Raw genomic sequence first — 14,725 nt, 5'->3', positions numbered from 1 at the left:
TCTATATGTCATAACTGCTATAATGGAGTTGACTCAAATGATCATCTGTTCTGGTCTTGTGGTTTTGCCAAGCAGGTGTCGTTATGGTTTGTTGACATATGCAAATGGGATATTATGGAGTTTCCATCTTTTGCAGCTGTCACTAATTGGTTCATACATAACTGTCATCAGCCCTCTCTGAGAAGCTAGGTTTCAAGATGCTTTTACACTACTATTATTTGGAGCTTATGGAATCATAGAAATAAAGTATTTCATGAGGGTTCTGCACTGCAAGCTAGTGAGGTGGCAAGAGCACCATGTCTTGAGGGGATATCTTTTTTAGGCATTGCATTACTAGACTTGCAAACCTTGTTCTGATTGTATGTGTTCTCTTTCATTCCACTAGTCCAGGGTATGGCCTTGGCTAGGTTCTTTTCCTTTCTTCTTTGGTTCTGCCTTTTCTTAATAATCCTTTAGGGATCATGTTATCATTTGCACCTTACTGTCTATTTGTATTAATAAAAATTTCCAACCATTCAGGGAAAAAATATTCTGGAATTAAAATCAAGAAAGGAGAACAAAGGGGATGCTAGAAATAATATAAAGGGCTCAGGTTGTAAATTTATGTAGTGCCATCACATTCGATTCCCTATTACATACCTTAGGCAACCTAGCAGACCAAAATTTGATGTTAGTAGGTGGTGGCCCATACTCTTTAGGCCCTACATCATTAATTTGCATTGAAAATATCATCCTTCCTATAGCATCTTCATTCCTAGTCATTTCATATCATTCTCCCATGAGGATGTTGTAGGAAAAAATGGGGCACAACAAAAAGTAGGGCCGCAACTCGGGCAGGCTAACCCCGAGCCCAACCCGAAAATTTTCGGGCTTGGGTTGTGTAAATAGAAATTCAGTCCGGGCTTGGGCTGAAAAGAAGGAACCCTATTTCATTTTGGGCCGGGCTCGGGTTAATTTGTCAGGCAATCTGAAGCCCAACCCAAGCCCATCTCGAATTATAAAACTATGAACCCGAACAATGAACTAGAAATATATGTGTGTGTGTGTGTATATATATATATATATATATATATATTTATTTATGTTGGTTGCATGTGATTGGTTATTTAGTGGGTTCACTAGGTTGTAACATATATTACTTCCAAATTTACTATAGTTGCACTCCAAACCTCCAATTTGGCATTAACTCCTCTAGTATCACTAACTAAAGCGATATCATCCACAAATAATAAACACCATGGAATCTCATCTTGAATGTGTTTTGTTAGCTCATTCATAACAAAGGCAAAAAGGTATAGGCTTAATGTTGCCCCTTGATGTAAGCCTACAGTAATTGAAAATTAATTTGTTTTCCTACATGTGTTCTAACTATAGTCATAACCATCATCCGTGTCCTTTATTTTGTCAATGTATCCCTTTGTGACTCCTTTCTTTTCTAAAACCCTCCATATTAGATCACTACGTACCCTTTCACAGGCTTTTCTCCAAAGCAATAAAAATCATATGGAAATCTCTCTTCTTCTCTCTATATCTTTCCATTAGTCTCCTCAATAAGTAAATAGCCTCCATCATTGACCTTCCTGGCATGAATCCAAATTGATACTCCAACACTTCAGTCTCTCGTCTTAGGCATTTTACAATCACTTGCTCTCAAAGCTTGATAGTGGTGACTGGTTCATTTAATACCATGGTAATTATTATTTTTTTTATCAATAAGATTATATCAGAAAGCATTCAAACGGGGAAAGCATCCTACAAAACCTCACCAAACACACAAAGGCGTTACCCTCCAAAGGTCATGGGCTTGGGAACCCACATTACAACCTTACTAAGCCTTATCATGCCTCTCGAGTACTGAGGCATGACCCACTGGACCCCAAACAAACCTAAAAGCAAGCCCTAACTGTCCGGGCCACAAGCAGGGGCGGCTCAATATAATTTGAGGCCTTAGGCGAAAAAATAAAATGGTCTTCTAATAAAGTCTACCCATATGTTCATGTTAGTAATATGCTCATTATTTGTTTTGTGATTTTTAAGCGTAGCACTAAATTTTTTTCAATCTCTAGTTCTATCGTTAGTTAATTAACTATGTACTTTCTAGAAGACATATTCAACAATATAAATAAAAATGATGACAACTCACAAACAAAATAAATAATTTTATGATAACAAAATTTAATAAAACTATAAACTAATTGAAGTTATAGAACAATAGAAACTGATCTCGAAGAATTTGTTCCAATACTCCAAAAAATTCTTTAATAGAATAAAAAGTTCATTCAAAATCTTGTGACGGAGTGAGGTCGTAAATTGTAGGAGTGGAGAAGATGAAAATTATAAAAAATAAAAAAAAATTATAATGAGAGGAGCAAAAATATGTGAGGGATAAGGAAAAAAAAAGAAAAAGTTAATAGGTGTCTTAAAAAAATATAGGAAGTTTGGTGTAGTAATATATATGTATGTGTGTGTGTATACGCTCATGTAATAAGGATGAGAGAGAGATAAAAAAAAAAGTAGTATAACTATAGAAATATTTTGGGCCTAATATTACATTTCTCTATTGATTGAGGTTTAATAATAGAAGAAAATAAAATTTTTAGGTACTTATAATATAGAAGGAAAAAATTTTGAGGGCCTGAAAAAAGAAAGAAGGAAGGTGATAAACAATAGAAATCTTGTAGGTCACTGTCAAATCCCTCTATTTGTTGATGTTTAATAATTAACATAATTATTTTAAGAAAGTTATAATATAAAAAGAAATGAAAAATTATGACGCATTCTTATTGGTTGGGGCCTTAGGCGACCGCGTAACTCGCCTAACGCTCCAGCCGCCCCCGGCCACAAGGCAATGCAACAAGAGATGATCTACCGATTCTTCATCTCTCTTGCACCTGCCTACTCCTCAGGTTGTCCAGAGTAAGAATACTTCCTAGAACTATCGTCTAAGCATAAAAGGCCACCTTAAGAAAGGCCTTTGTGCGCCAAACAGCCTTTTGCAGGAAAGCAAACCCTGGAGCATCCAAAAGGCTCCCACACGTGGGCATCAGACTCTCCACCATCCATCTCCTGGAGATACAGCAACTCCAAAGAACCAATGGCATCCTCCAACTCCCAGTCCTGGAAATGCCTCAAAAGGCACACATCCCAAGTCGTCGTCCTGCTATAAAGCTGATAACACTGAACAACCAAGGCATGTCTATCCATAGCAATCTGGAAGAGTCCAAGGAATGTGAATGCCAGCAAACAGTCAGTCAGTCACCACACCAAATAAACTCCCCAAAGCAAATGCCCCTGACATCCCGAACTTTGAATCTAATGTGCTTCGATAATTCATCCCACCTCTTCTGAATGAACTTCCAAACACCTAACCCTCCAGGAGTCCTCAACTCAAAAGTGCACCAGCCACCCTTCTCCTCCCCAAAACTGCTAAAATTAACCCTCCTCCAGAGCCTCTGTCTCTCCACCCCAAATCTTCGCAATCACTTCCCCAAAAGAGCCTTAATTAAAGGCTCCAGTATGCTGATTCGCGAGGCCACCCGACTAAATCGGCGTGCAAACTTGCTCCCAGTGAGCAAGATGTACTTTAACTCCTCCCCCATACCACACCATAGAAAAATTTCGCTGAAGACTCTTTATCGTCCTAGCCACCGAAGAAGGAATCTAAAAAAGGGATAAGAAGTAAGTAGGAAGGCTCGCCAGTGTGCTTTTCATTAAAGTGACCCTCCCAGCCTTCGAAGGATACTGCTTCTTCCACCCTACAAGCCTCCTCGAGGAGGGCTACCCCAAAGGCAAACCAAGCTACAGGATAGCTCAAAATCCAATTCCGCAGCCAAGGATGTCAGCAAAGACAGATCTCAGCAACCTCCCCCACCAGAACCAAAACACCCTTTCCCACATTGACTTTCATACTAGAGACTGCCTGAAAGCAAATCAAAATGCACCCCAAGTATCTCAACTAAGACTCGCCTGCATCACAAAAAATTGAAGTATCATCTACAAACAACAGATGTGTTATCTCCAACTGACTGGAGGAGTCCCTACCCACCTTAAATCCTCTGATGAAGCCCAACTCCACTGCCCTTCTCATCAACGAGGGCTTCCATCACAATGATGAAAGAAAGGGAAAAGCAGGTCCCCCTGCCTCAGACCTTGATCCACCTCCTCCACTCCCCCCGAAACCCATCCTCTCCAACAAGTAAAGGAAGGAGCTCCAACTCACATAATCATAGGCCTTCTCAATGTTAAGCTTGCAATGGAACCCTGGAACCCCACTACTTAACCTGGAATCCACGCACTCGCAAGCAAATAAAGGTTTAATCCAAGATCTGACCACCAACAAAAGCGTTCTAATTATTATAACTTCACACGTCCCCTTTAGTTTTATAAATAGGCACTAGAAAACTTTGGCGCCACTCATCAGGCATTCTCTTGATTGTTATTATCTTATTAAACAATGTTGTTAATCAAGACAAACCATCTTCTCCTATACACTTCCACACCTCAATAGTAACCTCCAACTCCTTGACCCTACGAAAAAATGTTCTCTCTAGGTCACTCTATTCTTATAAGCCTAAACTTTCTATATAGTTTTCATCGTCTTTTACTAAAAATCTGTGAGACTTCACTCTTAATGTATTTAATATGTTTAAAATCTCTACTTTTCCTCTCCCATAGTTTAGCAAGTTTATATATATATTCTTCTCCATATTTTGTGCCTCGTTTAGATCAAAAATCGTTATATGCTTTTATGTTTTGTTTCACTTACTATTCTCAACTTCTTTATTTACTTTTTCATATTTTTCGAATGTTTCATTATTTTTAGTTTTTTTGCCAAACTTCATATATTTAAATAATGATGGTTATGCATCTACTCCAAATCTTGATGGTTATTCTTTTGTATTTTCATTTTCATCCCAACTCTGAATTGTTTCAAGAAATTCATTTGCATTTTCTCTAGCCAAAATTTTGTTGATATTGCCTCTCTCTTACCCTCAAGATGATTTTTTTGATTTTTTTACCTATCTTTTCTGTTGTCCTCAAGCTGAACTTTGTTTATGTTGTTTTAAAAATTTTGGAACTTGTTTAAATCCAACCTGATCTCAAACTTTTTTCATTTTCAGACAAGAATTTAGGCATGGGAGAGACAAATAAAGTCACAATCAAAACTACCGGTGGAGGCTCAGCCTTGGGGTAAGTACTGCTAAATGCAAAAAGTCATATACATCCAAATCAAATGTGTGGGACCATTACACAAAAATAAAGAAGGGGGGGGGGGGGGGGGGGTTGTAGATTGACTTTTGAGGAAGCTAGTATAGAAAGCGTTCAAAAGGTGAACGCGTCCCCAGAATACATAGAGGCCGAAGCCAAAGGCAAAAGAGGGATCCTAAGGACCCACAAAGGCCAAGAAATCAACAATCTCCTCTATAGATGTACAATATCTGCCCATACCCCAACAACTCTGAACTTTTGGAGGTGATGGTGGTCTTAGTGACTAAAAGATTGTTGCGAAGAGCTTGCTAGAATGATTATTGATGATGAACTGCCTTTTAGTTTTGTGGAAAAAAGAGGGCTTTAAAGATTTTTAAGTGTATTGCAGCCGAAATTTGAGTTGGTTTCTCGAACTACTATGACAAAAGAATGCATTAATATTTATGAAACTCAGAGAAAGAAACAAAATTAATTTTTGAGTCCTCAGCTTCACGACTTTGTCTCACCACTGATTTGTGGACTTCCATTCAAAATCTTGGCTATATGTGACTTACGGTGCATTATATCGATAAGGATTGGACGTTACCTGGTGTAGTACATGTGAACAGTTCGTGAATAGTGTTTTTCAGAGTGTTTGCTAGTTTCCTTTTTCATATTGTTTTTTAAAAATCTAATAGCTAAGAATCTGTTTTAGTGATACAAGGAAGTATAAATAGATACAAGGAGGTCAATATTAGTGACGACTTCATTTTTTGGTATCAATTTTTATTTATTTAAGAAACAAATGATTGAGAAGTAGTGCTGACATATTCTCCCATACAAATTCTAAATCATACTAACCAAGTAAAATCTTAACATTTAGATTAAGAACATATAAATAAATTTACTCAGTAGGCACTTCAAAGTACTGCAATTTTCAAATTGAATCAAGTTAAAGTGTGCAATTCTAAATGAATCTGTATAGTTTTCAGTATATTATACACTTGTCACTCTCTAATGTTAAATTTCATGTTTATGCTTTGGCAATTCTAATTGCTTGCAGAGGTATTTTGTGGGTGGTTCTGATAACAATCGTTAGGAGTTTTTCTAAGTAGGTTCATTTGCACGGTGTCCTATAATTTATTACCTTAGCCAATGTAATCTCATTTATTTTTAATGGGTTCCATCCATCAATAAACTATCTTTCTTCATAATTGTGCTGAATGTCTTGTATCTTTTCTCTACTGCATCATTTTTGACAAGATGTGACACAGCTTTCCTCGGTTCCATTATTGTATTTGGGACACGTTCCCCTTTTGAACGCCTTTTTATTTACTTCTTACTCATTAAAAAAAAAAAAAAAAGATTTGACACAGCTTTGTAATTATATTCCTTTGTGACAGATATTGTCACAGAGCTCCATAATTATTAAAAAAATTAAATGAACAAGGCTGTTGAAATATAAATCTTTTTTAAAGTTATCATGTATATTTTATAGGTTTGGTGAACTTGCACCACTGGAGAGTCAACTAGCAAATTTTAAGAGGGGATAAAATGGTTACGTGAGATAATTTTGATAAATGATTGTATTCCATTATTTTCTACAGCTTCTCCATATCTTAATATTGTCATGTTCCTTTTGTAGGATGGAGGATCTGATGCTGCTTTTGTGACTAAGCCCTTAGCCTTGAACAAGATTTAGAGACCTGTAGTTGTTTTTTGATGTGTTGTAAATATATTAATGTTAGTTTATGAGGGCTTATTTTATTATATGTGAACTTTTACTAATTTAGGATTCACAATATTGAACTTACTAGATTTTGGTGTTTTTGTCTATGGACAGTGGTATTATGTAATGACATGTGGACTTATTAGCTTTTGGTCAATTTGTGATAATGTCATAATATGTACTGGCTAATATCTTCAACTATTTCAACAGTGAAAAAGTTAAGGTCATTTAAATTGTTATTATAGCAACCCGAAATCTCAGACCCAGTTGCATGTCCGAATTCAACCAGAAATTTCAACCCAAGTTGCAAGCTGGAATTCAACCCAAGCTTAAAATTTAAGGATGGGTAGGGATCGACTTGATTAGCTCAGGTTGAAGGTCAAGTTAGGGTTGAAAATTCCGTATGTCAGGTTGAGCCCAAGTTGTACTCCCAATCCGTCTGAGTTGCAGCCCTAACAAAAGACTAACACTTGAAGATTTCAATCAATTGAAATATGATCACGATGTTCAAAGTATAGCCATGCATTTCTAAAACCGCCTATATAAGCGCCACTTATCCTAGAATATTCAAATGAGAGAACCATTCCCAAGTACTTGTTGAGCATTTTTGAGTAAAATTTGATCTTCGACCAGCTAAAACTTACATGAGCTTCAGCTTCACAACTTTTTACCAGGTAGACTAAGCCAAAGTCGCCCTATCCCTGTCCCACCCTATGCTTACAAGAAGGAGATAAGTCTTGGATGAGTGTTAAAACATCTTTAAAGGGACAATGAATGAGCTAAATTAGTATCATCCCCTAACTAATAATGCTGATTCTAAAGAAACAATGTAATGAGTCTATCTAACGTCACAGGCCTAGAGTTTCTCCACTACTCCAGCCACACTCATGTGGCACCAAGGCGTTGTACCTCTTCACAACAAGACCTTGGTCAGTCTCACTCCCGCACTCACTCGTGCCAACACATTCTTGTCGTAGTGTCTCACGCCCTCCACTCAGCTCACGGGCGCGCACGCACTTACCGGCAATCCCCTACTTAAATCTTAAGTTGTAATGTGCCAAAGTCTAGTTTCATTCGAGTACAACCGTTAAAGACAAGGTCTTGGTAGATAAGAGAGATTTATAGGATCTATTTCCATTGATCTTGGTGAGGCCCAAAATTTTATTCTAAACGTCTTTTTGGAAAATGACTTTTCAAAGCTAACATTTTAAACAATTTTCATAACTATATTTTGAGCTGAACACCAAAATGCATCAATTGATAGGTAACTCCTAAGGTTGGCAATTGAAAGGGAAATAGATTGAACCCTTTAGACCTATTTAATAGTAGTAGAGTGGACAATCACTAGAACAGCAGATTCGTAAGGAAGGAAGTGTGTTGACGAGCAGACAGATGAATGGCATAAAGACTTGAGTGGAAGTTTTCAATTCAGTCTATGTCAAGAGGTAACTAGGAGTTCGAGGTAATAGGAACTATCAACCTAGTTGTAACTTCGTTCTCGTATAATGGATTGTGCCTGACTAGACAAGGTCCCATGACTTTTCCCATTCTAATTCTATCATCGAAGAGGAAGGTTCATTGTTATTAAAGGCACAACACACAAAGATGCTAGAGTGGCTTGGAGTCTTAGCACGAGAGGCAACATAAGGTGCAAGCCTGACCAGATTAAGGGGCATGTTTGACAGAACACATGAATTCTCTCTCTCCATTTTTTTCCTATTACATGTCATTTCACCTGTTATGTCTTATTTTTGGTCACCCCCTCCGTCTCTTACCTTCTATGAAAACAAGTTTTCCTCGTCTGTCTAACTAGCGCATCCATAGGTCTCCATTGTATGTGTCCAAACAATCTAAGACTATGCTCTATAACTTTCTTGCTGATGGGTGCCACTCCTAATTTTTCTCTTACACTTTCATTCATGATCCTATCTCTTCCAGTCACTCCAACCATCCAACTTAGCATTCTCATTTCCGCTACATAAAGGTGTTGTTCTTGTTTCTTTTTTAAAACCCAACACTCTGCTTCATATAGTATAGTTGGTCTAATAACAGTCCTATACAATTTTCCTTTTAACCTATGTGTTATTCTTTATCACATAAAATTCCACTAGCTTGTCTCCATTTTGTCCACACTACTGCAATTCTACTAGTTATATTACTATTTATCTCTCCATCCTTTTGTATTATTGATCCTAAATAGCGGAAGTGGTTATTGTGAGTTACCTTTTGGTTTTGAAGTGTAATCTATATTATCAAGATCTAAATCTTTATTAAATTTACACTCCATGTACTCTGTCTTAATTCAACCAATTCTCAATCCTTTCGATTCTAGAGCATCTCTCTACATTTCTACTTTTCTTACTAAGTTTCTCTTTAGAGTTATCTGATAACACAATATTATCGGCAAACATCACGCACCATGGAATTTCATTTTGGAAGTCTTTTGTTATTTTATCTAAAATTATTGCAAATAAATATGGGCTTGGCACAAATCCTTGGTACAGTCCCGCATTTATGGAGAATCACTAGTTTCATCACACATGGTATGAACTCTAGATTTCGTGTGCTTATACATATCTTGGATACTCTTTATGATTTGTAAAAGTGTTTGTTTTCTTAGTAGAGCCTTAATTTATACCTCTTGGAACCCTATCATACGCTTTTTCTAAGTCTATAAAAACCATATGTAGATCTTTTTGCTTACTCCAAAGCTCTTAAACTAATTGTCTAGTTAAGTATATAGATTCCATTGTTGATCTCCCCACATGAATCTGAATTCGTTATCATATATCGTGATTTCCTTCCTCATCTAGAAAAACAATTTTGTTGAAATCAAATGATGGAAAATTTTAGTATACAGGGCTAGCTAGTTATTATCCAATAAAAACAATTTAAATAAAACAACATATAATAGTCAATTAAATCAACTCAGTGGATTAGATATAGTGATGCATATATATCCTTTCAGTCAGTAGATATGTCAACAAAATCAAATACCATTGCAAATGTATAATAACAGAATGCCATAATCGTATAGGTTGAAAGAAAAATACATTATACTATCATGAATAGTAAGAATCAAACTTGTGAAATTAAATGCAAGTAGCAATCTATAAATCCATGAAAATTGGATACCAAATATCAATTTTTTCAAGCAATATGATGTATTGAACAAGACCATGATATAATATAGAGCATATCAATTCACTGTGATTAGAAAAAAACAAAAAGAATAATTATATAATTGAATAATTAAAAAAAAAGGAATAGAGTGCAACTTTCAACTTTATGTGTGCTTCAGAACAAGCCTACTTAAGGTTAAAGAGGCTGGCACCTTTTGGGGACTTAGACCAAACTTCTACATTTTCTGAGTGTTCTTGACCATAAAATCTGTAAGGTTTTATTTACCACATCTTTTCCATTGTCCTTGACCCATTGTTTCCCTTGTTCAACTTTGATAGAGTTAAAAATGCTATAGCATACTTCTGCTAGATGGTCAGCTACAGATGTAAATTGTAACCATTGCATAAAAACATGGGTTCTGCCCTCAATGATGATATACATTGTTCTCCCATTCACTCCATGTAACATGGTATTAGAACCTTTTTGAGTTATTCCATTTCGAAATTTTATTCTTGATGCCTGTAACATTTGTTCTTAATTTCAAGCATTGGATCCTTCTGCATTTTCATAGCACTTTATTGATATCTTTTCTCTAACATAGTTGCTTGAATCTCTTTGGATCCTGGCAGATTCTAATTGAAGTTCCCTTTGGATTTACGTGAAGCATTGGGGATCTAAGCAAACTTTGGATATTTTAATTTATTTCTTCCAAATGATCCATCCGTCAAGTCTAATTTTTTAAAGACTGATTGATTAAATCAATATCTTAATTACTTCTTCATAGCTTGGGATGTACTGAATAGTATTATTGATCTAAGCCATTTTCGTTTGTTTCCCCTTTACAAGTATTCCTTAACAAGATCCAATCTACAACCAATTTGCCTCCAACATGTTGAACTCTCAGTTTGTTTCATGCTTGTATTGCTAATATGTCTATCTGTTCCATGATGTAATGCCTCAACTAAACTGTCAGTTTTGAATACTTCATCCCAATACCTAAAATAAGAGGAAAACCACTATTAACATAGAGATTTCACATTGATAACTTCTACCTGTGTAAAATACTTTGTTCCAACACAACATAGCCTAAAGATAAGATCCTTGCAAATCGGGAAGACCCTTACACTTAACAAATGATGTACCATAGCAACAGAGAGAAGAGCACTACACAATATAACAAGCGGAACTAGGCAACAAGAAAGCAAAAATTACTACCAGAAGCTCCAATTCGATTAAGAAAAACCAATGTAGCAATCACCATCCCAGTTGTAGTTCGTCCACGCCCCATTTGGCAATTAAAAATTATCTCTGTATTTATATCAGCTTGAGAAATTCTATTAACCTAAAAAAATAAAATAAAATAAAATAAAAAACAGAGAGAAAAACAATGACATATCTGCAGACATGTTATAGCAGCAGTAAGAATGTAGACTATACTCAATAACTACCACATAAGACTAATAACCATGCCAAGCATCATATATATGCAAAATGTACTTTGCAAACATAGTTGCATGTCCCACAATCAAATTAAATGTTATGCAGGCACTGGGAGTGTTGATAACAATTTTCAGTATTATAGCCATGCCAGTGGCTAATGTGGCAGGACTTTAGTTCCCTTCCTGTTAAAGAATTATATCAAACAAAAGACTTGGATACAGGTTGTTTCTTCCCTGAAAAACATGCTTTGTCAGCATGAAAGAAAATGTGATTTCAGACTGACCATATAATTGGTCCTGCTTAGCAAAGCTTTTGCACAAAAATCCGATCTCAATTTGATGACTTTAGCATCAGACTTCAATCAAAGTAACCAGATTTTTTTGAAGAAATATTTTTTAGAATGATTTGGAGAAGTCAAATTCAAATTAGTTGGTTAAACTAAGAAAATCCACCTTAGTTTGGTGCACCTAACACACGAATATGGACTCAAAAATTGGTGCTTTGAGATCATTTCTCAAGTTGTTGACATGGCCTAAGAACCAAGAAACTGAGTGCACCTTTCAATTCTTACACACGGGCACACACATTGCAAAGACCCTCTATCATTTTTACAACACATATTACTCTCCTTCCTCTTGTCTCTTTGTTGTCGCTCTTTCTCTCTAAATATCGAAAAGATATGCACATACAAATCTAGGGATCAAGATGGACAAAACCAGAGAAAGAGATTGGAGGAGAAAACAAATAGAGCGCACGTCTTTTGTTTTGCCAGAGAGAGAGAGAGAGAGAGAGAGAGACATTGGAGGATTGGAAGTTAGTGAAGCTGTCAATCTACCATAACATAGTAAAAGATGAATTTGAGATTATTAGAAGTTGGTGTTACAGAATTCGTAACAAATGTGTCTATAATTTTTGTTATGCTTTCAAGACTTGGTTCACTTAAAGAGTTATTATTTACCCCGGATCCATGGATTATGGAGACAATGTATTTGAAGATCAAAAGGGTAAAAAGGTAATTCCACCTTTGAAATAAACGTAGATAACTATGGAATTCTTGGGTTAGAGTCTGATTAACCTAGTTGTAAACATTTCTTCTGACTAATGGTTTTGATCAGTGTGGATTAAAGTCAAGCGATTTTTCCCATGTTAAAAAGGGTAGTTGCTTGGTTTATTTATTTTTCTCTACATTTTGAATAATTTCTATAGGAATGTTTGGCCTAAATTTTTAGAATTTAAAAATCAATTGCTGTTAATTAAAAAGCTGAAAAAGAATTATTCAGTACTCTTTTAATAGGGCATAGCAGTCAGACTGCCAAAGCCTTGGGTTATGATCCTTTACCATTCAATTGTCATCATACCATAAACAACAGATACGTAGATCCGTATATTTTTGGCGAAAAGATATTATAGCATTTTAAAATAAAATAAAAAATAGAATTTAGAGTTTTTTTAGTCTCACTATTTTTCAACAATTTTAAGTTTCGCATTCAATATTTTGTTTATCCTTTTAAACTAAGAAAGAATCTCTTCTAAAATAAGTGAAATTTTTGGAAACTGAATTTGATCAAGTCATAAAATTTAAAAAGTCTCTTGAATTTAGCATTGAAAAACTTGCAATTGTATTAGAGAAATCTAATGGGACTATATGAAAACTTCACTAGTGAAGCTAAAAAATTAGATAAATTGTTAGGGATGAACAAGAGGTTTAGGATTTCTTCTTACATCTAATACACCTTCTACCACTAAATACTAATACTAAGATTGGAAATTTAAAATAAGTCCTTAGAACTTTAAATTCTCCTAAGCCTCAAAAAATTTATCATTGCCCATATTGTAAAAAGGAGTGTCACGCTAAGTTTAGGTTTTCAACAAACAAGAGATGTTTTGCATAAAATGAAAAACTTGATAACTCAGAGGAAAGAAAAATACACGTGAAAAAAAATGCTAACGGAAATCATGAAATGAATAAATCGTCTCAAAAGGCTTTAGTTTTGAAGATTAAATTTTCAAAAGCTCAAAAACTTGAGCTCGATTGATTGGGGTTAAACTACTTTGGATACTCTCTAAAATCAGAAATTTATGCTCTGTTTGTTTCGACACAAAATGCTTTTAGGAATTTTTTTTTATAAATTGTAGGACCATTCTCCAAGGCTCTAGCACTCCAATTAGGTGATCTGGTTGATCAATCTTCAAGTATTCAAATGAAACTCCTATAATTGCGTAGTTTTGAATCATATATTATGCCTATGTTTAGAGAACCCTAAAGCACATTTTATAGTTGTTCGAGCGATTACAAATTAATTAGGAATGTTTTTTATGAGTTGTAGAAAGTTTGGAAACCTTTTCAAACCTGGAAATGTGTCTTTTACCGACACTGGGTGTCTGTGATTAGCCGATAAAGGTTTTCCTGGATCGAGCTATGATCGACATTCAGCTTTGATCGATCCACCTTTAATGCTAAACCTGACTACACAAAGCCCAACTTTGGACACTTTGTTTTGAGGCCAAACAGACTTGAAATTAGGTATATAATATATCATCGGAATGAGGTTTCTGCATATATAAAGCTCATCAAAAAATTCACAGTATTTTATTTTGATGAATTTTTGAAGACACGTATCAATTTTAACAACTAGAAATCCACAGTGAAAACAACTTTTAAATTGGTTTTCAACTTAAACTCAATATAAGTTTTCTAACCAGTATTAAGATTTCCAAATTCATTCCCAATAAAACAATATTAAATTTTAAATTATAAATTATATTAAAATATTAAAGCAGTTTTTATTTTTTAATAGTAAAGATTGTATAAAAAGCATTCAAAAGGGGAACACATCCCTCAAAAGCTACACAAGGCCAAATAGGGTCTCTAAACCCTCAGACTCCAAAAGATCTACAAGTTCCTCTGCATTTATGGGGCCAGAATCTTTTTAAGGCATCGGTGATATCTGCGGTGGTTTTCGGGCAGTTGAGGCTTTTGAATTTTGTGAAACTGAAAGGATTGTGCTAACAGTCGACAGAGGAGGGGAAATTCTGACGTCCATCATTGCGGAAGACAGCCAAGGGATTTAAGATTGCATTGCATGAAGAAATTGATCCCTTGATGGTTCCTAAGTCTGGTTCCCTCTTCAGAAAAGAGAATTCCTTACCGATTGTGGAGGAGATGGGTCTGAGACGCAGAGATTGTCGTCATGGGGTTCGATCAGGGGGCAGGAGAACAATGTGGTTGATGGACAGGGACGATTA

The 14,725-nt window shown here is 35.6% G+C and overlaps 1 protein-coding gene across 3 annotated transcripts in view; it reads right to left on the bottom strand.

Moving 5' to 3' along the window:
• LOC132268723 (uncharacterized) overlaps positions 1-14,725 on the bottom strand; it is a 56,279-nt gene that overhangs the window by 20,089 nt on the left and 21,465 nt on the right. For all 3 annotated transcript variants that reach the window (XM_059769516.1, XM_059769517.1, XM_059769519.1), the window contains one exon: positions 11,255-11,381. In XM_059769516.1, the coding sequence (XP_059625499.1) occupies positions 11,255-11,381 (127 nt within the window). The remainder of the gene's footprint in view (positions 1-11,254; positions 11,382-14,725) is intronic.

This window comes from Cornus florida, unplaced genomic scaffold (assembly GCF_030987335.1).
Source record: "Cornus florida cultivar Cherokee Brave unplaced genomic scaffold, ASM3098733v1 CherokeeBrave_3.0.0_Hap2_Chr08, whole genome shotgun sequence".
In the NCBI taxonomy this organism is placed as follows: domain Eukaryota; kingdom Viridiplantae; phylum Streptophyta; class Magnoliopsida; order Cornales; family Cornaceae; genus Cornus; species Cornus florida.
This window is presented reverse-complemented; position numbering and strand designations above follow the sequence as displayed.